Source organism: Hyla sarda, chromosome 6, assembly GCF_029499605.1.
Source record: "Hyla sarda isolate aHylSar1 chromosome 6, aHylSar1.hap1, whole genome shotgun sequence".
NCBI lineage: Eukaryota > Metazoa > Chordata > Amphibia > Anura > Hylidae > Hyla > Hyla sarda.
Window position 1 is genome coordinate 232,359,453 of NC_079194.1, and position 26,865 is coordinate 232,386,317.

At 40.5% G+C, this 26,865-nt stretch overlaps 1 protein-coding gene across 2 annotated transcripts in view; it reads left to right on the top strand.

Moving 5' to 3' along the window:
* Positions 1 to 24,488, top strand: part of SLC5A12 (solute carrier family 5 member 12) — a 51,765-nt gene extending 27,277 nt beyond the window's left edge. The window contains exons 4-16 of one of the 2 annotated variants that reach the window (XR_008845253.1): positions 2,542 to 2,609; positions 3,984 to 4,138; positions 4,421 to 4,561; positions 9,045 to 9,174; positions 10,588 to 10,676; positions 12,717 to 12,829; positions 15,043 to 15,110; positions 15,669 to 15,755; positions 17,122 to 17,321; positions 18,005 to 18,108; positions 18,913 to 19,046; positions 21,089 to 21,721; positions 21,752 to 24,488. Coding sequence is in view for 1 of the 2 variants with exons in the window: in XM_056526697.1 (XP_056382672.1) it covers positions 2,542 to 2,609; positions 3,984 to 4,138; positions 4,421 to 4,561; positions 9,045 to 9,174; positions 10,588 to 10,676; positions 12,717 to 12,829; positions 15,043 to 15,110; positions 15,669 to 15,755; positions 17,122 to 17,321; positions 18,005 to 18,108; positions 18,913 to 19,046; positions 21,089 to 21,250 (1,451 nt within the window). In the remaining variant the exon portion in view is untranslated. Of the gene's footprint in view, positions 1 to 2,541; positions 2,610 to 3,983; positions 4,139 to 4,420; positions 4,562 to 9,044; positions 9,175 to 10,587; positions 10,677 to 12,716; positions 12,830 to 15,042; positions 15,111 to 15,668; positions 15,756 to 17,121; positions 17,322 to 18,004; positions 18,109 to 18,912; positions 19,047 to 21,088 lie in introns of both variants that reach the window. The other variant, XM_056526697.1, reaches the window with a different exon arrangement.
* The last annotated feature ends 2,377 nt before the right edge of the window (positions 24,489 to 26,865 follow it).

Sequence of the window (26,865 nt, forward strand, 5' to 3'; positions counted from 1 at the left end):
AAATCATGCACATAATCATACCTCTTACCACCAGTCCATGTGTTCAGAGACATATATCATTTCTGAACTGAAAAATAATTCTGATTCATCATTAATGTGATTCTGAGCCAATATTATTGGTATATGTATGTTATTTTTTATGCTCAAATATATCCATATTTCAGATGTAAATCACATATTAAGTAATGACCTACTTGTCAAAGAGTCACTCCATGATTTTGCAGTAGAATGTTTTAACGGGGTGTGGAGAAGGGACATTAATGATTTGTAATACTCAAAGCTAAAAATGTCATAGAAAGTCTTTGCTTTTTAGAACAAGATAAAAAATTGTCAGTACATCAGAAGATCAATAACAGAAACAAAGTAACAATCCAAGCCAAAGCATTCCAAACCAATGGTTTGTCAAGTAGTCTGATGCCGAACAATCCCTCCATAAAGTACCAATTCACTAGCAGCAGAATTCAGATGGGGTACTCTGCTGTAAACATCTTATCCCCCAACCTAAGGATAGGGGGTAAGATGCTAGATCGCGGAGGCTCCACGGCCAGCAGCGGCAGCCACTGGAACACGGAAGTATGCAACTTCCGTTTTCGTGATGTCACACCACACCCCCTCCATTCATGTCTATTGGAAGGGGCGTGACGGCAAGTACAATAGACGTGAATGGAGGGGGCATGGCGTCCGGCATCGCCAGTCATCGAGTTCGCTCTATGAACCGAATGACAGGGCTGCCCCAGCGGCGGGACCCCCGTGATCTGTAGTGTTATGGGATAGGGGATAAGATGTTTACAGTGGTGAACCCCTTTAAAGGGTTTTCCCATTAAAAAAAGACATGTATGACAAACTGACTTGATAAACTGTACTACAAACCTTAGCTCAGCAGAAAAACTGAATGGGAGATTAGGAATCATTCTTCATAAAGTGAATGAAGGTTGTGAAAACAAGAAACGGAGTGACTGAGCATGTACGGCCATTTCAGACACTGGCTATCATTGTTCTCAGGGTAAATAAGGGTTCCAGAGTTTGGTACCCAATCCATCTGGCTTTTTTTTAGGAAAGTAACAAAGTAGCTTTGTAAAAAACCAAATAGGTTTTGCCTGAGCACATATTTATCAGATATTTCATAAATATCACATTGGTGGCATCTCCACTCATCTAGCAATGGGGCCACAAATATGATGGTGTCCACTGCTTTTACTAAATCAGTGTTTTATGTTTCAAAGGTGTTATCCCAAAAGTGCTATTTGAGTCATTACCAAAATTCAGAAATGTTGATAATAGCTGCATTTAAAGAACTATCCTGTTACAAAAACATGCTCTTTATATTTCCAAAAACTTTATATGACCTAGTTTGATTACAAAAACTAATATGGATATCATTTAAAAGAGCTAATGCAAAAGTCTTTTCTGGTCATTTGACATGGCCCTCACAACATTCAGTGTGTTAATCTAAGTAATAGTGTTGCTCACGAATATTCGCAATTCGAATATTATTCGCGAATATCGCATATTCGCGAATTCGCGAATTTCGCGAATATAGCGCTATATATTCGTAATTACGAATATTCGTTTTTTTTTTTTGGTTTTTTTTCACAGTACACATCACAGTGATCATCCCTCTCTGCTTCCAGCTTGTGTGGTGTAAAGAAGGCTCTAATACTACTGTGTGAGACTGGCGTGCGAAAATTCGCATATACGAAAATTAGCATATGCTAATTTTCGCATATGCGAATTTTCGCGTATGCTAATTTTGTATATGCTAATATTCACATATGTTAATTTTCGCATACGCGAATGTTCGCATATGCGAAAATAAAACGAGAATATAACGAATATGCGAATATTCGCGAATATATGACGAATATTCGTCCATATATTCGCGAATATTCGCGAATTCGAATATGGCCTATGCCGCTCAACACTACTAAGTAATACATCACTAGTATACAACATAAAGAAATTCTATTGCCCTTGTAGACAAAGTACATTTGTTGATAAGCAGGAGCTTGGTAAACATGACATGGGGAACAATATTGTCAAGGAAACTAAATTGTGTTTTTGTCTCTTGCTGCTGAACAACAAGACAATATTGCAGGATCATTTTGCTATTGATATGTCCAACTTCTATAAGGTTTTTTATTTATTTTTAATAGCTCATGGTGTAAATAAATAAAGGGACAAAGAAAGAAAATAAATAGTACTACTCACCTGATAATACTCTCAATACAAACATGTCACCATTGTGGCCAATCACAGGCTGCAACATTGTGAGATGGTTGAAAAAAATATCTATAAGGATTCAGACAACCACTATAAACACAATTTTACATTTAACATTAACTACATCAGCAGTTAATATTCTAAATAACTAATATATTGTTTTAATTACCAAGCAATTCACATGGAAGTGACACTAGGAAAACTTGTCAGAAATCCATTTTTTTAAACATATTTTATTACTGTTTATGTTTTACATATTACTATAATTTTTATATTTATCATGTGATGCCTTTTCTCATTACTTCTCTTCTGTTTTTACAGTGACAGGATTCAACCTCTGGGGATCGGTATTCGCCACTGGCATTGTTTGCACCTTTTACTGCACATTGGTGTGTTACCAATTTTTCAAAACATGACGTATTCACACGTAGATTTACATTAAAGTTCACTACAGTGTTTCATTGTTAAAGGGGTTATCCAGGAAAAAACTTTTTTTTATATATCAACTGGCTCCAGAATGTTAAACAGATTTATAAATTACTTCTATTAAAAAATCTTAATCCTTTCAGTACTAATGAGCTTCTGAAGTTAAGGTTGTTCTTTTCTGTCTAAGTGCTCTAAGATGACACGTGTCTCGGGAACCGCCCGATTTAGAAGAGGTTTGCTATGGGGATTTGCTTCTAAACTGGTCGGTTCCGAGACACGTGTCATCAGAGAGGATTTACACAGAAAAGAACAACCTTAACTTCAGAAGCTCATAAGTACTGAAAGGATTAAGATTTTTTAATAGAAGTCTTTTACAAAATCTGTTTAACTTTCTGGAGCCAGTTGATATATAAAAAAAAGTTTTTTCCTGGAATACTCCTTTAAAGGAGTACTTCGCTGCCAGACATCTTATCTCCTATTCAAAGGATAGGGGATAAGATGTTTGATCGTGGGGGTCCCACTGCTAGGGCACCTCGCGCACCATCCGATGCTGGGTTCCTGCGGCAGTGGTTGTGAGGTACGCCCCTCCATAGACACGCCCCCTCCCATAGACATGAATGGAGGGGGCGTGGTGTGACGTCACGAGGCTACAGGAGAATGCCTCTTTAAGGCATGTCTAGAGATGGTCAAGTGGTCCTAGAACTTACTGAATATGTCGGTGTCTGCTGTGCATAGAATGTCAGCATAATATTTCTCTGGATGGACATTCTGAAGTGTGAAAGGACCCATTTGGCTCATTCACACTACAGATGGTTAGTGATTCAGTCCATAATATTGCCAAGCAAATGACTCTGCTACTCTTTCTGCCTCCACTGAGTTTGTGTATGCAGAATGAGGAACATGATCACATGCTTCTCCATGCTTCGCCGTATTATGGACAGGATTGCCATTCACAGTGCCCGAGAAGGACGGCACAGTAAGGTGTGTGGCTTCTTATATCAGTACGACGGGGCTTACACAAGCAATTCTCAGTGAGTATAATTCATATCCTCACAAATACACTACCTGATTCATTTTACTACAAAGTGGCCAACATTTTTAGCAAAGAGTAAACACCCAAAAAAATGAACATTCCCAAGTGTATGTTTTTTTTTTTTATTATTATTATTATTATTATTATTATTTTGTCAAACAAATCAGGATTTACTTGAAATAATAGTTAGGGTAATTTTATTGTCCCCTATACAGTATTTTGTATATCAACTATTTTATTAAACTTATTGAATAAATAACTTTACTTGTTTGTTTTCTTTCTTTTTTTTTCCCGCTACCTCTAGGGTGGACTGAAGGCTGTTGTGTGGACAGATGCCTTCCAGATGGTGGTTATGGTTGTCGGATTTTTGTCTGTTCTTATTGAAGGAACGATTCAGAACGGAGGGCCAAGCAAAGTATGGCAGACTGCAATAAACGGATCGCGTCTGGATATTGCTGAGTAATTGTCTTATGATCATTGCATCAAATAGTAAACCTGCTAAAATGTAACATTTGCTAGATAAGTATTAAAAGCCAATATAAATATACTTGAGTTGGTAATAATAATAATCCAGAATGAACAGTCTTTATGGTATATTATATGAAGTTGACTCGTGTAGATAAACAGGTCTTTTCGATAGGTAGCACAGGGGATTATGTGGGACAATTTTGTTGCAATTTTGTACAAAAGTATTTACAATGGTTATTGGCTTTTGTAATACATCTGCTTCTCTCTTTAAAGCTTTGATGTGGATCCATTAAGAAGACATACCTTTTGGACAATTGCAGTTGGGGGAACATTTACATGGCTGGGAATCTATGGAGTCAACCAGTCAACAGTACAGAGGTGCATTTCCTGCAAGTCAGAGAAACACGCAAAACTGTAAGTTTTATTTCCTCAATTTACTAAACATGCACCAGGAGTCTGCAATTTGCCCTGTATATTCAACTATACTGTATATAAATAAAGATACAAGAAAGTAAATAACAATAGATTATTGATTGGATATAGATCTAATATCATTCAAAATAATTTTATGTATCAATTTATAAACTATTCTTTTGGCTCACTTGTGGGGCATATAAGGAAGATATTTATATGATGCCTACAGTTTAGATTGTTACAGTTTAGGGTTATTAGGGTCATTTGAACTCTAATTGATGAGGGTAGAAGTCCCTGATATGTCAGTCCCTATGTGAACCTCACAATGTCATTTTCAAATGAAGCTGTTCCCATTATGCAAAGCCGAGTAAAAAGACTTCTCATAGTTTTGGCAAAAAACTGCAAACTTTACTTAACTCCCAAAGCAGATTAATGCAATGCATATACTTTGAAAAAAACTTGGATTTGTACAGTTCTTGGTAGTAAAACTTTAGTTTCAGGAGAACAAGAAGTCTAGTCACTGTCCCTTTAAAGCGTACCACCACTTTAACCCTTTCCCGCCCTATGATGTATAGTTACGTCATGGGAGTAAGAAGCCAGGAGACTGACATGTGACTAGATTCTGCCCTCTTAACATTTTGCAAATGCAATGCAATGCAACTTTTAGCAAAACTTTAACCCTCTGCACATTGTAGGAAATTCAGTGTATGCATGTTTTACCAAAGAAATACATGAATATATAGTGTAGACTAGACAGTAACATAGGCCATCATCACTTTATTCCCACATTTCCCTGTCCAGTAAACGCTATGATAATTCAGCCACCCTAGTGAGTTTGGCGCACTGGGCCATACTATTAGAACACCAAGGTTGCTGGATGTGATGAGCCAGCTTCCGGACTCCAGCCAATGACATCTAAACAGTAATCCAGCATACATACTGAACCGCCAACTGGGACATTAGCTGAAAGTAGTAAACAACAACACACTGTAAAAGATTGAAACTAACAGTACAAAAATAAAACCGAACAAAGAAGAGCATGTCTTATAAACAGTTGAGAAAACGGAGGCAGGGCGGGAAAGCTACTCTTGCCGGGAAATGTCCAGGTAAAATGTCTGCTGCTTGGAATCACAGTTTTTTTTTATCCCAGGGTGCATGGACAAAAGCCCACATCATAGACAAGGTGGGAGGAGGAGTAAGGCATAGGGGAGTTAATTCTTGCAGTACTGCTCACAGTAAGATGCAGATGAAACCAGGAAAGGAGGGAAGGAGGGGGGAGAAAATAGGGGATACATAAACTGCCCATAACTAGAGCCAGAGCAAGCGTAACACAATAGCCCTGAGTTATTAAAATATTGGTTGCATATAACAACCAATCACAGCTCAGCCTTCCCATAGCAACCAATCACAGCTCGGCCTTCCGATAGAAACCAATCACAGCTCAGCGTTCCCATAGCAACCAATCACAACTCAGTTTTAACTTCACCAAAGCTGGAAAGCTGAACTGTGATTGGTTGCTATAGGAAAGCTGATCTGTGATTGGTTGTTATGGGCAAATTCTTTCAAGTTTTTCTCTCACACATTTAAAAAAATCAGGTCCATATGTGTATATAACAAAGGCCTAGGGAATATAAGTATGGGGGGGGGGTGACCACATAGCTCCATGATCACCAATTCACCAATCCCGCTTAATGACTGGCATGTAATACTATGGCCATCATAGGGACATGTATGGACAGATATGCTGCTAACATTTGCTAATACTGTGTCACATGGTACATGACACAAAGCATCATGATGTGGAGCAGTAATGGTGCTGCTCATAGAGCATACTGAAAGTTGACTACAATGCCTGGGTGGGGGGAACCTAAATTAAAGGAGAACTCAAGCAAAAATTAACTTATCCCCTATTTACAAATGTTTTCCTTTAAATGGAATATTTTCTTGGTCACACAGCATGGTCACTTATTGTCACTAAAATGCTGAATCTTGTGATCATCTTAACAATTGTGTGACAAGGAAATGTAAGTGATCGTGTAGCCTGGCCCTACATGTATTTACCGTTTTAGGAACTTTTTCAGTAGGTTCTATACGAGGGCAGCATAATCTAGTTACAGAGGCATTAAAGACAATTGTAAGGACTTCTTCCCTCTGCTCTGACTCCTCAGTTTCATTGAGGACATCAGAGGACTGGCTGCACAGAATTAAGTAATTCATTGTTCTGATCAGTGTCTGATTACGAAGGTATGCTGGACTGTGGACATTCCTTTCAAAGCCTTTTAACTCAAAATGATAACAGTCAAGCAACAGCTTCCTGGAAAGAATGTTGTTTTGCATACATAACGTTATCAATGAGACAATGTATTTTCCAATTAATGCTTGTTAACTCTAAGGATCATAAATTGTTTTATAGCACCCAGTTATCTTTATGTACTGTCCTACATAGCTTTGATGATCTGCGCTCTTAACTTAAAGTAGATAAACCTGTATATTCAGAAGTTTTCATTCCTAGCTTATCCATAAATCACATATCTCTTCACCTTTACCAACCAATGTAGGAGACCCAGGAGAATTGGTTATTGCTGTATACCACAGCGTATCCCTGTTGGACCAGTTAATTTCTATGTTGAAAATGACTGAAATTGACTGTGCTAAACACATTTGCAAATGTATATGATTTTTTTGTGGGACTCAAAAGCTAGTCAATAGTCCTTTTTTCTTAAAAAAAAGAATGATAACATGGTGATGTTCTTGTTCCTACTGCTGTCATTGAGTGCCTGATAGCCCCCCTCCTATGATGCACAGCTATTTTTTATTTTCCATATTTCAGGGGGCAGGACCAGAGCTCAACTAATTCACAGTAGTACACATAGTTATTTACTCCTATAATAGTCAGTCCAACGTCCAATCACAGCACAGGACATAAGCCTCTTTGTTATAGATACTACTATAAATGGTAAGTATGGGGGGGGGGGTTTGTTCTGGCTTTGCAAGGTGCTATGTGGCCAGAACAATGAAGGTGTTACACTAAGCAGCTTTATTTTTCATGGAAAATGCTGTTCCTCTGTAGAATAAACAGTTTGCAGATGCACAGTCTCTCTTCTTCATTCCTGTACAAAACACATGCTAAGCTCTGCCCCAATATCCTGTGTTACATCTTGCTGCCTCTGTTACTAGAGACAAATTTCTCCTGACAACATTCAGTGGGCAGCAGATACAGGAAGGGTAGACATTTAGTGGCCAAAACTTTAGAGCTTTCTATACTAATGAGTGATTTATGTTAAATGAAGTGTTAGAAAAATATTAGAAATCACAAATGCTATTAAATGAAGGAAATTTGTTTGAAATGCCATGATTTCTTTCCATGAGTCCCTTTCTGCACTTAATCATGCCTATTGTCTAGTGAAGCACAAAAAGTTTTAACAACACTTCAAACATGTGCCTTACAGCATGTGCACTAGCATTCTTGTTCACTTTTATCAGTAAAGATGGGAAATGTTTGTAATAACTGTTGACCCAACAATCGTTCGGGCGACAGTTATATCTAACCATCTCTCCATACACATGAACATTCGATACCATCGTGAGTCCACTATAGGGAGAGGAAAGCCACTGCCAGACAGATCTGATGCTGGTTTATGCCTCCTTGAAAAGGGTCAGGCAGCAAAAAGCTATCAGATCCAACCCTTTACTGTTAGGAGAGAAATGGAGGCTGCCATAGGCCTAAAACAGTTGACCGAATAAGCAAGTGGTGGCAGGTTCAGCCAACATTAGTATAAGATGCATCAGCACCTTAAATCTTCCCTATTGTATTTGCTAACTATGGGGGACATTGATCAAGGTATTTAGAGCCTTTTTTTTGCACAGAAAGACTCACATGCACCTAAGCACTTTTTGTGCAACTTTTGTGGGTAAGCAAAAAGTTACAAACAGCCTTACCTAAGCAAATTTCAGTTTTCACTTTGCAGTGGTCAGGTAACATTATTTCTTGTAGAAAACCACCAACTGCTCTACTGGGCCTAATAATATCAATATTAGGTAGACTGAAATAGATATTTTAAAGGGAATCACTCAGCTCTAGATCATGTTTAGTGCTCAAGTGTCAAAGAGGCGGTGCTTAGCTTCAGGATATACTTATTCTGTCTCCCCCACCTCTTCCTACAGGGTTCAGTGCTAAATGACCAATCTGCAAGTCAATTTCCAGCCAGAAAGGGGTAGGAGAGGGAGAAGATGTGCATCTTGCGGCTAACCACCACCTTTTTGACACTTGAACTGTTAGCAAGAACTGAGAGCTAACAGTTTACCTACAAGAAATTCCTAGTGAGCAAAACGGTCACTGCTGGCCTTTCCAGGTGAAATGAATGTTATGACATAATTTAGATAGTCCAGAGGTTAGCCAAGACTATATTTGTGATATATTTTTGTCTTTCTAATGATACAAGCCTTCATAGTTAATGACATTTGAATGTTCTTCTTTTTTCAGAGCCCTTTATCTTAACTTGATTGGTCTCTGGATTATCTTGGTCTGTGCAGTGTTCTCTGGTTTAGTCATGTACGCACACTATGAGGGTTGTGATCCTTGGACTGCTGGATTTATTCAAGCTCCTGACCAGGTATGTGGACAACACTGATAGGAAACCTGGAGTTGTGTCCGAATACAATTATCATACAATCTGATTTATTAGAAAATAAGTTATTAATCTGGGATATCATTTTTTCCTATTGCATATTTTTCCTTTGAATACTAAAGAAAAATGTCAGGACTCCTAATTACCCTTTGTCTAAGTCTGAAGATGTATTGAGAATTGGGCATGGAAAGATTGACCTACAGCATCACTTGCGAAATAAAAATGGTATAAACCAAGAACAGTTTGTAGAAGAAGACTAGCACTCTGTTCTGTTGCTCTTTAGTTAGGGAGAGGTGCAGACAGGTGCAGGAACGTGAGGAGACGATTGCTGTTTTGTGTGTGCTATTGCTTTATCCCTGCTGGCCCTGTGCCAGTCTGCACCTCTCCCCTATTAATGTCAGGAGTTTGATAAATAAATAAAGAGAAAGATTTCACTACAGAATGGTGAGTGACAAGTCTTCTACTAACTGTTTATATTAGACTGTGTTCTGATACATTGGAACACCTCTGCTGGTTGTGAATGTGGACATAGCTAAAATAGAAGTACAGCTTTTGGATGAAAGTAGTACGATAGTACAAAAGCGATTATGAGTGAATATGAGTATTATTGTAGTCGTTTTGGCTCACAGAATTTTTTTTACATGTGTTACTATAAAATGCCCATGCCCCCTCTATAAATCTCTATGGGAGAGCTGTTTGGCTATCTCTGGCTCTACCAGAGATATATATAGAGGGGGCATGGCGACCCTCACTTCATGCTGGGGGTCATAACGTGCCGCTCCCGGAGAGAGTCGAGGATTGTACAGGAGATCATGGAGGGGTTCGGGCAGTCGGACAAACCCCCGCAATCTAAAACGTATCCCCTATCCTATGGATAGGAGATACATTTTTTTCCCATGGTACTTCTCCTTTAAAGGGGTTCTCTGGTGCTTAGACATCTTATCCCCTATCCAAAGGATACGAGATAAGATGCCTGATCGCGGGAGTCCCGCCACTGGGGACCCCCGGGATCTTGCACACGGCACCCCATTTGTAATCAGTCCCCGGAGCGTGCTGAGGGGCGGAGGCGTGACGTCACACACCGCTGGCCTTGTGGTCGTCGGTAATCATACCCGGAGCGAACAGGCTCCGGGGACTGATTACAAACGGGGTGCCGCGTGCAAGATCCCGGGGGTCCCCGATCAGGCATCTTATCCCCTATCCTTTGGATAAGGGATAAGATGTCTAAAGCACCGGAGAACCCCTTTAATTAATGGAAATGACATAATCATGTATTTATCATGTATGATTTACTTTGTAACTGTCACGGCTCATGGTGTCAAGGAATTAGCAAATAAAAAATTAAAATGAACCATGGTAAGCTGAACTGGTCCAAATCATTAATATTTGTTTTTCCAGATGATGCCCTATTTCGTTATGCATATATTCTCAAAAATGCCAGGACTTCCGGGTCTCTTTGTAGCTTGTGCCTTCAGTGGGACATTAAGGTAACGCGCCATTGAATGCAAATAATAATTAAAACCACACAATGCAGTTTCTTTGGGGTTGGCCATATGCAGTATGTACTTTAGAAATTCTGCCCTTTATACTTGGCAGTTTAAGCTGTTCATCAGTTAGGCTAAGTTTTCACACAACTAAGTTCTGGTGTTTTTTGGGCTTGTTAAAATGCCCAAAAAAAAAAACGCCAGAAAAACTGCCACTGCTTTTTTTCTGTATTATGGCTTTTCTTCTAGTGGTTTCTATGGCGTTTTGTAAAGGGTTAAGTAGTGATGGCGACCATATGCCATACGGTCATGCATACAGTAGCACACCGCTGAATACCCTACTGGACTCCTGTCACTTTAATGAATTGTGTCCACAGCTATGTGCCCATGGGAGCAGCTCGGGCTATGCAGGAGGTTTACATTGTATACCTTCTGGACAGCCAGATGAGGAGGGTAGCCATGCATGGTTTCTTAACTTTTGCTGGGCAGGAGGTATGCCTCCTACACAGCCGAAGCTGCACCCATGTGCAGGGCCATGTGGAGGTAAGCAGTGATGCTAGCCATGGCTACTTAACTCTTAAGGCAATGCCACTTGTTTTTTGGTGGGGGCAAAAACTAAAAAAAAAACAAAAAACGCCAATCTTAAATCTGCATGCCGTTTTTACTGCCCCCCCCCCCCTTTTTTTTTTTTTTTTTTACTCCTATGGAAGTCTGTGGGAGAAAAAATGCTATATTGAGCCCAAAAAAAAGCCATAAAAGCAGTAAAAAACGTCAAAAGAAAAAAGGGTCAAGTGAGTTTATTGTTTCATATTTCCCTACTGACTTCCAGCTTACATATGGTTGTGGTGTTTTTGCAGCACCAAAACACCATGCGATAATTTTGCTGATTTCATTTGCATTTTTTAAGGCAATAAACAAGTGGAAACTTTGCCTTAGGCCATGTTCCCACCACAGAATCTTCAAACGGAATCCAACAGCAAATTTTAGCTTGGGAATTCCATTGTTGCAGAATCCCATTGCTTTCAGTGGGATTCTGCTGCACTGTGCAGAGGAAAATATCTGCTGTGGAAATCCAGATTCTGTCCTCCACCGAAAGAATTGACATGTCAATCCTTTCAGCCGAATCGGCTCAGAATGCATTGCAGTTTGTGGATATGGAGCATTTCCAAGGGGTCCTAGCACTGAAGGAACATGTAAATTGGCAGAATATCCATCCATGTTTTTCTTGCAGCCATTGGGCAACTTTTTTTGCCTTGTGAACATACCCATGGTACCAGCTGAAAGTAGTTACAATGTAGATGCCCATGTGGAAGAGATTTATCAAAACTTGTCCAATGGAAAAGTTGCCCAGTTGCCCATAGCAACCAATCAGCTCGCTTCTTTCATTTTTAAAAAGGCCTCTGCAAAATGAAAGTCGCTAAAACGAAAATCTGATTGGTCGCTATGGGCAACTGGGCAACTTTTCCTCTGGACAGGTTTTCATAAATCTTTCCCACAGTATTTGTTCACAAACAATTTTTTTTTATAGGCCAAAGACAGGCTTTTTCATCATCATCCATCATCATCATCATCATCGTCAATTATCATTATTATTATTATTATTATAATTATCATTACTGTTATAATTTTTTGCAAGCAAAAAACATCTGAAATTACATGCCGCCATGTTTTACGAATATTTACCTATGGGAATATGCGCATATGCAGAAAAAAGCAAATATTCACAATTTTGAATATATAGCGATTATATTTGCAATATTCGCGAATTCGCAATAAAAATTTGAAATGCAAATATTCGCGCCCAACACTAATAGACAGTAAGTGGAAATTCTGAAGTGTGAATTGGAGTGCGGAATCCCATAAAAGTCTATGGGTTTTAATTTGAGGTGGCATTCCGCAAGTGGATAGACCCTCAGGCTGGCAGACAGCTGGCACACAATTTAACATTTTTACCTGGTACGTCTAACCAACTTTAACTCTAAGTACTTGCGGAGTGTGCGTGGTGTGTATAAAATATGGTTGACATTCAGTTCTGTATCACAGCACTGTGGCGGCCAGCATCAATGCTCTCGCTACTGTCACCTATGAAGACATTGTTAAGAGTTTCTTCAAGAACATATCAGACAAGAAGAGCACCTGGATTAGTAAAGGCTTATGTGAGTATTGACTACTACAGAATAGACAGAACTAAATAGGAATTTGTAACTGGCAATTTCCAGATATGGATATTTTACATTCTCCATACAGGAGATCAGCAGTAGGTTAATGGGGGTCCTATTCCTTGCACCCTATCGATCAGCTGTTTGCAGCAGTTGAAACGTTGGTGCGAGCTGCAGAGTCCTTAATCTATATGTATACATACTGGCCCTCATTTACTATTCTAAACCCGACTAGTTTTGTCGTTTTTTTTGGCGCATGTCACAGACATCGTGCACCAGTCTGCGGCACGATGCAACATTTTTGCCCGACGGACCCGATGTGGATTCTCCCAAACCCGAAAAAGGGGCGTAACCCGACATTTCTGAGCTTTCCCACATATTTATAAAGGTTTCCAACCCGAATTTGTTGAATTGTTGTGGATTTTTTCCCGAGTTGGAAACCAAAACCAACAAAACCCACGTGCGACAAACAGGATGCGACATAATAATAAATATCAAGGGAAAAAAGCAGTCGGGTAAGAAAGCAAGATAGACTTACAACCCGATTTTCTAAGTAAATCAGGGCCACTGTGTGTATGTGTGTGTGTACATGTATGTATGTTCCAGCATCATGTCCAAATGGCTAAAGATATTAACATAAAACTTGGCACACATGTTACTTATATGTCAACAACAAACATAGGATAGGTAATTTAACCCTTACTCACCCTCATTTGCCAGGGGCAGGGTTTTTGTTTCAAGTCTATGGGAAAGATATTTTACTGCATAACTTCCAAACGGCTGTAGATATTTCCATAATACTTGGTCACATGTTATTTATATGTCCACTAAAAATATAGGATAGTTAATTGAACCCTTAACTACCCCCATTTGTGAGGGTTGGGGTTTTAGTTTAAAGTCCCATGCAAATCTACGTGAAATGTATGTTCCCACATAACTTCTGTACGGCTGGAAATATTTCAATAATACCTGATACACATATTACTTATGTAAAATAAAGATATATGATAGTTACCCTTACCTACCCCCTTATATAAAAGATGGGTTTTTGTTTCAAGTCTAATGCAAGTATATGGGGCTTCCAGTACCTTACTCCACAAGCTCCGCTTTGCATCTCCTGGTGAATGTGTCAGTCCAGCTGGTAAACCACACCCCATATCACAAAGACACACCCACAGTTTAAGCCACACCCCTTTTATTTGCTACCCTTTTTGTGCATCAGTCTGGCTTGCAAATCACGTCCAGTCCCACAAAGCCACCTCCCCTTCTATATGAGAACGGGATATGAGGATGGAACATAAGGGTTGGATATGAGGACAGGATATGAGGACGGGATATAAGGACGGGATATGAGGACGGGATATGAGGATGGGATATGAGGATGGGATATGAGGACGGGATATGAGGACGGTATATGAGGTCGGGATATGAGGTCAGGATATGACGATGGGATATGAAGGTTGGATATGAGGACGGGATAAGAGGACAGCATATGAGTACAGGATATGAGGTCGGGATATGAGGTCGGGATATGAGGTCGGGATATAAGGACGGGATATGAGGACGAGATATGAGGATGGGATATGAGGATGGGATAGGAGGTCGGGATGTTAGGACGGGATATAAGGAGTGGATATGGGGTTGGGATATGACAACAATTGATGAGGATGGGATAAGAAGTCAAAAGCTTCCTCCTTTGTTTATTTTCCTCCCCAACAAGGATTAGGAAGGAAAAAACAGGCAATGCAGGGTACTCAGCTAGTATTGTCATGAAAATAAATGTAACACTGAAAGTAAGCACAGGGACCTAAATACAGAAATAATGCCTTTCTGCACTCAGGCCATTGCCAATGATGGAATGACGTCACATGCCTCTAACAGTCACAGAGAACAGAGGAGCATGCAAGGGGGGGGGGGGAGGGACACATAATCTGTACCCTCTCTGCATTCCTCTGTATGCAGATCACTGCTGATGGTTCTAATGTCCAGTAGACATTATTATCTGTGATCTGCATGCTGTGGACATTCAGGTATTTGAAGGTCTTGGTCTTTAAAGGACTAAAATATAAAAGTAAAAACTAAAATATAATTGAGCACTTGTTAATGCTGCATTATAGTGATCCTATTTCATAGTAACATATAGTTACATAGTTAGCATGGTTGAAATTACATACGTCCATCAAGTTCAACCAAGGAATTTCATGTTTTAGGTGTCCTGTTTGGTATTCTCTGCACTGTCATGGCTGTGGTTGCATCGCTGATGGGTGGAGTAGTACAGGTCAGTATATTTTTACTTTCTGAGCTTCTATTCATACATTGTTTTCTGAACCTCACAAACATAATTTTTCAGCCAAAGAATTTCTGAAATATGCAGGTGTTTTTGAGCCTTTTCTTCTGGACAACTTTTTTGCCCGTTTGTGTGCCTCTAGCTGTTGTAAAACTATAACTTCTAGCATGCTCAGAGTTTTAGTTTTGCAACAGCTAGAGAAACAGAATTTGGAAAACATTGTCTTAGATGTCCAACATGCATAGCAAGCAGAAGGAGAACACAGGAGTAACATATGACCACATATATTATGTATGTAGTCTGTAACTATGGAGATAAATAGTCCAGCACAGGAGTTTCACAAAAAATAGAAGAATATTGCAATCAAAGTTGCTTCTCAGTTCATTTCATGTATTGGGGTAATAAAGAAAAGTCCAAAAAAAAAGTGTACCGTACATATCCTATGAAATGAATGACCGAATGAATGAAGTGTTTGCTGGTGCCAATAATCATTGATACAGAATTACTGATAACCAACATTCATTACTTTGAAATGTCTTATGTCCACAGGCTGCACTTAGCATCCATGGGATGTGTGGGGGCCCCATGTTAGGATTATTCTCTTTGGGCATTTTGTTCCCATGGACCAACTGGAAGGTAAGTTCCATCATACATCTGTTAACATTAAGAATGTCTATCATTCAAGTACTGATCACTATGGCCGAGATTTATCAAAACCTGTGCAGATTAAAAGTTGGCCAGTTGCCCATAGCAACCAATCAGATCGCTTCTTTCAAGAATGCTATGGGCAACTGGTCAACTTTTCCTACGCACAGGTTTTGATAAATCTCTCCCTATATCCAAAAAGCTTACTGTAGATGTGCAATGTTTTCCATGAAAATATTATGAATATTGCTTATTTCTTTTCATTTTGAGCTTTTGTAATTAACTAGCAATACGTATAAAGAATATCTAACTCTAATTGCAAAGTCTTCTATTAGTATAATCAGCCATCAGTGCAAAACATATAGCTTATTATTTTTCCTAAAGTCAATGTTTACCCTAAGATAGGAATGTCTCTTGGCTCTAAGCTACCCTTATAGCATTTATGAAATGGGACATAGCAAACCTTATCTGGACCTTGTAATATTACGACATCCTATACTCCCATCTCAAATGTAAATTACAGTTGACCTTGTTTGAAGAGGTCTACCATCTTAACAGATTTCCTAAAAGATTCTTCATTTTGGACCATGCCTTTGTGACACAGATATGTAGATTACAAAGTGTCCCCCTGAAATTACCAGACAGGTAATTTAAGGATTTAAGGACCACTTTGTTAATTTCCCATTGGTGTGTATGATTTTTATTATTTATCTTTAACAAGCTGGGCAACCTCTTTTTAAAAGGCAAAAAAAGAAAAAAAGAAAGCTAAACTGGCTGTGTATTTTGGAGCACGTCATACAATACCAGCCTTGTTTGTGGTGTGGATCATGCCCACAGCAATGTACCTGAGGGTGCGTTGTGCCATTTACTCAGGTTTTATGCAGGTTTTATTCGCTCAAGCTCTTTGTCAGGAGGCCCCCAAACAATAAGCTCATCCATACTGTGTGCCGGACCATTCAGTGATAGCATGCCATCTTTACACTATAAGTGCTCGGTTTCCCTGCAGCACCACCACAGGAGGAATAAAGCATTACAAATCCCTTTAGAATCAATGGTTTATCTGTGTAATGCATGTCATGCCTCTGTCTACTCCTGAATGGGGTTAGGTACTCCTCTTGATATCTGAAAGGAATCCCCTACTTTATGTTTCCTTGACAAATTGTCTAAACCACTGTCTGTGCCCCACTCAAAAGTAAGCCAGTGCTGCTGTATACAGTGTTGGCTTACTGTATCTACTTAATGCCACTGTGTTTTCCAGGCAGAGACAGAAGGTGTGTCAGATTGTGGCTCAAGATCTCTATGCACAAAAGTGCTTGACTTGTACAATGATAACCTTTGCAATGTTTTTACCTTCCAGGGTGCTCTAGGAGGTCTGTTGTCAGGAATCACCATGTCATTCTGGGTTGCCATTGGAGGATTTATATATCCTGCTCCTACATCCAAGTCACTTCCTTTAATTCTAAGGACAGATCAATGTAAATTGCTTAATGAAACAATCAATGGCACATTGTCCACAGTCCTACCTACAACCCTAGCTACCACTGTTCAACCAGAAAGGTATAAATACCCTTAAACCAAATATCTCTTGTAAATGCCATTTTACATTTCACAGAATTAATCTTCATTTATTGTTATGTAAATGTACAACTACATTGTATCACCTTTGAACTGATGTAATGATACTTCTTATGCAGGCATCAGAGCATAAATCTCCCAGCATTACTTGCTGGAACAAATATCTGTAAACAAATGTCTCCTTGGTTTAGGTAACAATAATTATTTCATCACTTACATGAGCTCAGCTCAGTCATGAGGGATGTCTGATTAATAACCAGTTCATTAATGTTCATTAATAACCAGCAGAATTGTGAATGCAGCTCTGAAGTGCAATAGGCTGTAACTTAGACCAGTGGTGGATCCAGGGGGGGCACAATGGGGCAATTGTCCTCCCGCGAGCCCACCCCCCCCCCTGCCACTTTACTATGTGTTGTAATACAGGTATATACTATTTTCCTTTGCTGACATTCCCCCTTGTGGCTATAGCCTGATAGTGCCCCTCCTGAGACTAGATTCTGGATCCGCTACTGACTTAGACCAGTTAAAGTTGAGAATTGAAATTCATATAGAAAGTTAGTTACCATTTAATCTCCATTATGCATTGGGTAAAGCTGTTTTAATCACCTACACAGCATTTGTAAAATAAATCTTACACTGTACACTGTTTTATTCTTTCCAATCAGGTCAGTGTTGGCAGATAACTGGTACAGCTTATCATACCTCTACTATAGTGTTGTGGGCTACATTTCATGTGTCATCATTGGGCTTTTAATCAGTTTTATAACAGGTTGGTAAAGTCTTTATGTTTCTTATGTTTCTACTAAAGGCAGACAGAGATCTATCCCACTCCCCATTAAAATAGACATGCACACTCCACAAAGTTGCCTTAATTCTGCTAGAGTGGACAGAAATAGGTGACTGAACTAAAAACTGACATGTATGGATAGCTTAGATACAGTGCCAGGGGGTTAAAGCATCTAAATCTATGGTGATCAAAGGATATCATATTGCTCACTAAATTTAGCAACTTTTTAAATAATCTTTTTAAATTCCTTAGCATTTTGCAGTTGTAGAGTCTGAATAACTCCTGAACATATCAAGTTGTGCTGTTTCTTCTGACATTGATTCAATGGCACACAACTATTGGCTGTGCCGACTCTCTCTGATCTTCCCTTCCCTTAACTTAGTGTCTGAGGTGTCAGTAGGGAAGGGTGAGGGGTTGCACAGATCAGAGTTTAGAGGGGAGAAAAGCAACCAAGTCTCCTGGGAAGGTAGATGAAACAGGGTTTACTGTATTAGAATGTGGGTAGGTAGTAGAGTGAGGAGAGGGTGTGAATAACGCAGGCTGTGTATTAATGTATTTATCCACTCAATATATTTTTTCTTGGGGGGGGGGGGGGGGGGAATTCTTTGCACATCAGGCACTGACTCAATCAGTTGGCATTAGGACCGCTAGGAAATGCACCGTGTCCATAGATGATACAGTGATCTTACTTATACAGAGAGTGAAAGCTGTAACACCTGTTTTATGATAACAAATGCTATATTACAACCATATACATATATAATATGCCATATATTTATTTTTTAGGTCGCGAGCATGGAAGAAATATTAAACCACTATTTATTAGACCAGTCTGCAATCTTATCTGCTTCTGGTCAGACAAGTACAAGAAAAAATGTTGGTGTGGTGTTCCACATGATGAAGAAGATGAAGAGGAACTGGTAAGTAATTATTTGCAAGCATTGTACTATACACACTGTTTGAGTTTGTGATTGGCAGTGATAGTTATGACATATGTGTAAGTAGATATGTATACTTATGGACAACAAACAACAACACATTCAGATGTTGTATTGCTGCAAAACTCGACAGGCAGTTACGTCTCAGGTTGGTATAAATATAATTAAATGATTACAAGTGTGGTCTTTTAAGACATTAGATCTTGCCATAAAAGTGCTTCTCATTGCTTGCCATGTTAAAAGGGTCTCAGATGCTAATTTTGGCTAGTGGACCTGTTGGTGAAAATTTTTGACTGCTAGACATGCCTCCATGACAAACTCAAAGACATTTTGTCCAGTTGACAGACTTCAAGAGGGAACACATTACTGGGCTGAGAGAAGCAGGGTGGTTGTTTCGACAAATTGTCCGTTATCTAGGCATCTATTTCTGACCTAGTCTTTAGGAAGTGTTGGAAGATATGGGTATGGAATAGCTCATACACATGCCAAACATGCTCCAGATGGACCAGACAAACCACATATAGAAAGGATCATTTGATCCACAAACAATCAGGAGAGGCTCCCCTAGTTTTCTAGGCATAGATGACATTAATTTTGTACCCAATTCTGACGATTTCCAGGCACTTAGCAGAAGAAAATTTAGAGTCACTTGGCCACAATGTGTCCTGTTATTGACAGCCAGCCACCACCAACTAAGTTTGCTATGGTATCATGAACGAAAAACCTGGACTGCTACAGAATGAAATCGTATCATCTTTAGTGATGAATCCAGGTTCTCTTCGGGATCACATGACATTCCAATTCGAGCATGGAGGTCTTGTGGTATTTGTTTCAATCTTGACTTTGCTGTGGAATTACGTGCTGCCCCAACTGCCAGTATGATGATCTGGGGAGCCATTCCCCTGGTGGTTATATAAGGGACACAGCTCAGCCGCGTATGTTGCCTCTCATGGCAGGGCTTCTAAGTGGCATTTTTCAGCACAATAATGCTCACCCACACACAACAAAGGTGTTACGCCGAGCGCTCCGGGTCCCTGCTCCTCCCCGAAGCGCTCGCGGCGCCTCTCTCTCTGCAGCGCCCCGGTCAGACCCACTGACCGGGAGCGCTGCACTGACATTGCCGGCGGGGATACGATTCGCATAGCGGGACGCGCCCGCTCGCGAATCGCATCCCAAGTCATTTACCCGTCCCGGTCCCCGGCTGTCATGTTCTGGCGCGCCAGCTCTCTAAGATTTAAAGGGCCAGTGCACCAATGATTGGTGCCTGGCCCAATCAGCCTAATTAGCTTCCACCTGCTCCCTGTCTATATTACCTCACTTCCCCTGCACTTCCTTGCCGGATCTTGTTGCCTTGTGCCAGTGAAAGCGTTTAGTGTTATCCAAAGCCTGTGTTCCAGATCTCCTGCTATCCTCTTTGACTACGAACCTTGCCGCCTGCCCCGACCTTCTGCTACGTCTGACCTTGCCTCTGCCTAGTCCTTCTGTCCCACGCCTTCTCAGCAGTCAGCGAGGTTGAGCCATTGCCGGTGGATATGACCTGGTTGCTACCGCCGCAGCAAGACCATCCCGCTTTGCGGCGGGCTCTGGTGAAAACCAGTAGCAACTTAGAACCGGTCCACCAACACGGTCCGCGCCAATCCCTCGCTGACACAGAGGATTCAAATCCAGCCTGCCGAATCGTAACAAAAGGTTTCCCAGGAATGACTCCTTGCCAGATTGCAATACTTTCTTGGCCCACCGGTCACTAGTTAACCTTCGGGCTTAGCTGCAACATCTGTGGGCTAATGTGCCACAGGATGCCATATGGAACCTGCATGCCTCCATGCCGAACCACATCCTTTCATTGTAATATTGTAATCACATATCATCATGATATCCACACAACTCTTCTTGGTGCACTGTTTTTATTTTTTTATTAATGTGTGTGCATATTCACATATAACTACCACTATGGATTATTAAACTTTTTCACAGTGGTACTTGACATTTCCATGGTGTCTTAACATGTTTGCTTTCTTTTAAAGGATGGAATGGCTCTAAAGAAGGACGTTAAGTTGACTCCAGCCCAAGAAAAAACAATAGAAAACTCCTACACGAATGACTCCACCAACAAGCCTCCACCTGGTTATAATGCTGAAGAGAAATCTTACACAAACACAGATGTAGATAAAGAATGCAAGTTGTAAATAAATTATTGACTACTAAAGCAGGTCATACACATTGGGTTATTTTTGGACGTATCCACCCATTTAATGTATATGTGACTTCCCAACTCTTCACTGTTAGCAGATGACTTGGACAAAGATTAGGCAGGGGGCAAACACCTTTTGCTGTGTCCATTGAAAATGCATGCATACTTGGTTAAAATGAGTGGGCATGTGTACTGGGGATTTGGACACATAGTTGTCAGCTAAATGTACCTGTCATTATGAATTACCAATCAGGGTCTGAGTGTTTAGACCCCAAAAAATTATTAGAACAAGTGGAGGGAGAAGCACCTTCTCTCCCCACTTTATGTCTATGTGAGTGAGACAGTCCCATAAAATTACATTATACAGTGACACAGAGCAAGGAGAGAATGCGCTAAGCTTTACCCATCCCATTCTAGTCATTGGTAGGGTTCTGAACATAACCCTGAACGATCAAAACTTTGGTATGTCTCTGACATTTTTTTATAATAAAAATAGCAGAAACAAACAGCTGTCCTGCACTCACCACAGCAGTACGGGTCATACGGCGGTTTCGCACAGTGTGGTATGCTGGGCCATAAGAAGTTTACCATGCTGAGCGAAACTGCCTGCAGTCGCCTCTGAGCGCTTTGTCTTCCCGTCTGTCGGAGGTCGCGAAGAAGAGCCATATGACCCGTACTGCTGCGGTGAGTGCAGAATAGCTGTTTGTTTCTGCTATTATTATTACTCATGGATGCTGTTTGATATTGTCCTAGCATCACCGCTGGTCAATGCCTAGAGTACCCGCGGTGCACATCCAGGTCTCATATAGTGGAGGTGCCACATTGGGTGGTTGCAGTGCCGCTTTGATTTCTTTTGAGTTGTCTTTTTTTATTTTTTATGATGACAGTACACAGCACCAAATGTACATAGTGTCACAGTCATTGAAAATCATTTTCGCTTATTTCTTTGTCTCTGTCCTCTAATTTGTTCATGCACCAGTGGTATTGTGCAGAATTGCTGTATAGTATTTATTTTCATTGATTGTGCGTTTGATAATGTAATATACTGGACACTGGACAAAATATTAAGAGAAATTAGACAAGTCGTGACCCTCATGGCATGTTCATTGGAACTTGGAAAAAATACCACACATGATTAAGAAAGACTTTAAAAAAAAACTCCAATCTCAGCCCATTTCAATATAAATATCACTTTTTGTAACAATCTTATTGAATGGAGACTGAGTCAAGTACTGGGAAAAAAAAGGGATGGGAACTCACCCAAGATTCCCTCTCAAGGGCTGGTCCTGCATGACTCCTGCTAATGGGAATAGTGTTTCTGCTGAGGAAAAAGTGAAGGAACTCCGTTCCCATGCGTTCCTGCAGGACTTGAGCCCTGACTGAGTGTACTGGTAAATCACAATTAAAGGGGTATTCCGGGCACAAACATTTTATCCCCTATCACCTGGGAGGTGACATCACGCCACGCCCCCTCCATTCATGTCTATGTGAGGGGGCGTGACGGCCGTCACGCCCCCTCCCATAGACATGAATGGAGGGGGGCGTAGTGTGACATCACGTCCCCAGTTCCAGAAACCCGCCCCCCTCAATCAGACATCTTATCCTATATCCTTTGGATAGGGGATAAAACGTTTTTGCCGGGAATAACCCTTTAATGATCTGACTTATAGTAGTATGATAATTTTCTATAGCATCTAAGAGTAACCAGCAATGTTTCTTTCTATTACCCAACTTACTGTCACTTGCACTTCAGCACTGCAGAGTATAATATGCTGTTTCAATCAGGAAGTAATAAACTCGAAGCCGTTCTGTAATTACCTTTTTATTTCATTGCTATAATATTACTATTACTATTGCTATTAATATTACTATTAATACTATAATATGCTTTTAAAATAATTTTGCCATGTTCCATTTTAAGTGTATGTTCACACTGAGAAATTGACGTGGAATTTACTTACATAATTCCACACCATTATTCAGCTCCAATGTCGCCTTGAGTATAAGTTTTATGGACATTTTTCCACCACTTTGTTCACAATTTCCACAGATGAAATTCTGACATTGAATTGTATTACACAAGAAGAATGAACAGTTTCATTCTTTTAGCAGAATCCACAGGTAAAAACACATTTAAGTCAATGCAACTTAGTTTTTCCTGAAAAAAATGAGTTTGGAACTTAATTTATGCAGAAATTTATACAGAATTAATACACATAGGAGACCATGAAACCTCTGGCCTCCAGTAGGTATATATTTATTCACACATTCATTTATTATTAATATTTCAAGAATATACATATGCATATGTTATATTATCTATCTAATCAACATCACTAAGTGTGAATACTAGCCTGTCAATACAGCCACACATTCCTGTGATCCATAACCGCATTTTGATAAAGATTCTTTGTTCAGCTGCCAATTAAAAAACTGCTATAAATATGATGAGATTTATTTCAGTAACACAGCTACTGAGGAAGGGGGTAGAATACTTTGTTTTAAGCACCCCGAAACGTGTTTAGCCAAGTGCCAAAAAGACGCATTGTGACAGTATCACGGACTATAAGCCACTACAAGTCCAATACCAGTTCCAGCTTATGAGAGACACCATTTGGAAATCCAATACTCCCATTGCTATCCATCTTCCAGAATCACAATCTATCTGCTGTCATCTGATCCACCTGCCGCTCCGATCTTCTCATCCACTGTTTCCATCATCCGCTGATGTCAGACGCAACCACCACGAGGAAGCGCCATCGGTCTGCACATACGGACCTTTGGAGCTCCTGCACAGCAATCACTGGGTCTAGCGCCCTCTGGACCAGCCGCACTCGGCACTTGCAAGCGCACTCAGGCAGGTCTGCTAACCACAAGTGCAAGTAGACCACCGCATATCAGCGAGAGGAGACGGCACCCACAGAGAAGCTGGTAACATATTACATCACATAATCAGTGGCAACATTTTTAATATTATATGGACATTTAATCTCACTACTAGAATTATTGTTGGACTATCAGACAGTCTATTGCCGGACTATCAATTAGTTAGTCATATATTGCCAGACTATCAGTCAGTTAGTCATCCCATTGCCGGACTACCAAGTAGTTGCTATTATTCAAGTAATTTTTATGTTCTATGTCACATGCATGTTATGATATGTATTATTTCATCATTCCTCCCACGAGGGCCCTGTGAGGGGACTTTATATGCAATTTTTATATTTTTTAATAAATTCTATTCATTGATACTTGAAGCACGGTCTCAGACAATCATTTTTATTACTTAATTATTATTGAACCCAATTATTATAACTGTCCTTGAGGTGGTGGTATTAAAACTGTCTGGGGTACAAGAAGGGTACTGATACTGTGCCCAAGGGAGAGCATTATTACTGCATGGGGGCACTAATTGGGACAGTTATGAGCAGGGCCACCATCAGGAATTCCGGGGCCCCATAGAACTGTGGTAGCCCTTGGGGGGTGTATGGTAGTGGGGGTGTTGTTTCGGTAGATGAGGGGTTAAGGTTAACCCTATAGTTCGTGACGCCAGGCTGAGGGCTAGTATGCTGAGGTAATTCTCCGGCCTATCGCCGCCCTTCCCAGTAACGATAGGTGCATGCATAAAATGACTGAAGGTCCACAAGGTAGTTGAACTTGAACTTGGATAACTTTACTTAAATGCTTGCGGTACATTCAATGAACAGTAACAGTTTCAGGAATACAGTCTCTATATAGTTCAATGACTGACAGTTGTTGCGGACCTTGACTTCTGATATAGTCTGAGAATTTAGGGTAATTTGCAAAGATCCATCCGGATTTATGGGATAGATAAGGTCCGGTGATCTTGCAGAGTGCTTAGGGATTGATACACTCACGATTCCGAATAGATCAGCCGTTGCCGCAAGGCTCGGGCCTAACTCACTGCGGAAGACAGCTGCAGAGATCCTGCTCGTTTGAAAGCCCGGGAACAAGAAGAGAGTAATGGCCACCGCTCCCTTATATGGGCAGGGGCAGGGCCGCTTTTACTGGTCCAAGCAACTGTCACTCACCGTCCTAGGGAGTGATGGGTGAAATACGTCACAGGGACCTCCAAAAGGTCCTTAAAGGACATCTGCAGCGTGATTAACACTTATCCCCTATCCACAGGATAGGGATAAGTGTTTGATCGCGGGGGGTCTGACCGATGGGACCCCCTGTGATCTCCTGTGATCTCCTGTACGGGGCCGCGGAACTGTATGGGGACGGGGAGGAGACGGGGCGTCACCGTCGACCTCTAGGTCGCCGCTACGCACCTTAGCGCTCACCATGAGTGTTAATGGCGGCGCCCGTTTGGGAGATCGCGGGGGATCCCAGTGGTAGGACCCCCGCAATCAAACACTTATCCCCTATCCTGTGGATAGGGGATAAGTGTCATACCGATACAGTTGTCCTTTAAGCCTAAAAACCATAGAGTTTACCTGATCACGTGACCCGCAGGTCCTGCTATACTCCGTACAGGTAATTAACCATTTATATACATTTGTACAATCATATTTATATAAATCCTAAATAACTGCTAGATAAGTAATACCTGGATGAGAAGTGACAAGGGGTGGACTAGATACGAACAACCCGACGTCCTTGGGACTCTGGCTATGGGGACTTCTACAAAGGTACCATATAGGATGCGGTACCGGGACACCACAGAACCATAGTGTCTAGCCCCCCACACACGCACACACCTTACCAAAAGCAAAAAAAAAAAAAACTCTTAATTTCATGCAGCATGACAAGTCACAAAATGGCCAAATTTTGGCATGTAAATAAAAAAAAAGAAAGGGTCTGTAAATCATCTTTTATTCAAAAAGTGGGGTCTGGCTGCTGAGACCCTACTTGCAAAGTTTAGCCATTGCAATTCAAGCTGTGAATTGTAATATAACAGAACAAAGTGCTTATCTTTTCCCTAAGAAATTCTACATATATTTCTAGGCTGTATTTACATGAGCAGTATTCTGCCCATATTTGATGCACAGGATTTGAAGCTGCAGATTTCAAAGTAAATTATTGAACACAGAATCAAATATGCACAAACTACTGTACATGTAAATACACCCATAGGCACATTTAAATATAGATTATATACATGCAGTGGCGGATGAGCTTTTCACAAAACCTGGACCACCACACATTATACCAAACAAAACTAGTATACTAATACCACTACACAAAGGACAAATAATACCGCCACATCATTATTATACATTATCACCACACAGCGACTGAATATACTGATACTGAATAAAACCCGGAGTAGTTACTTTATTTTTCCTCCAGGCCTGGATGGCGACTTCTTCCAGGAGACTTGTTTCCGCAGAATCTGTCAGACAAACATTTTCGGCTCGGCACTTTTCCTGCATCCTACTCCTATACAGACTTTCTATCCATAGTGCTCCACACTGTGATAATGCCTCCTTTTGTGCCCCACATAGTAGTTACTCTCCTAATAGTACCCCCTTCCAGTAGACTGTCCCCCAAGAGTGGCCACACACAGTAGTTACCCCCATAAAAGTGCTCTGACACAGTAGTTTCCCCATTAATAGTGCCCTCACACCATGGTGACCCCCTAAT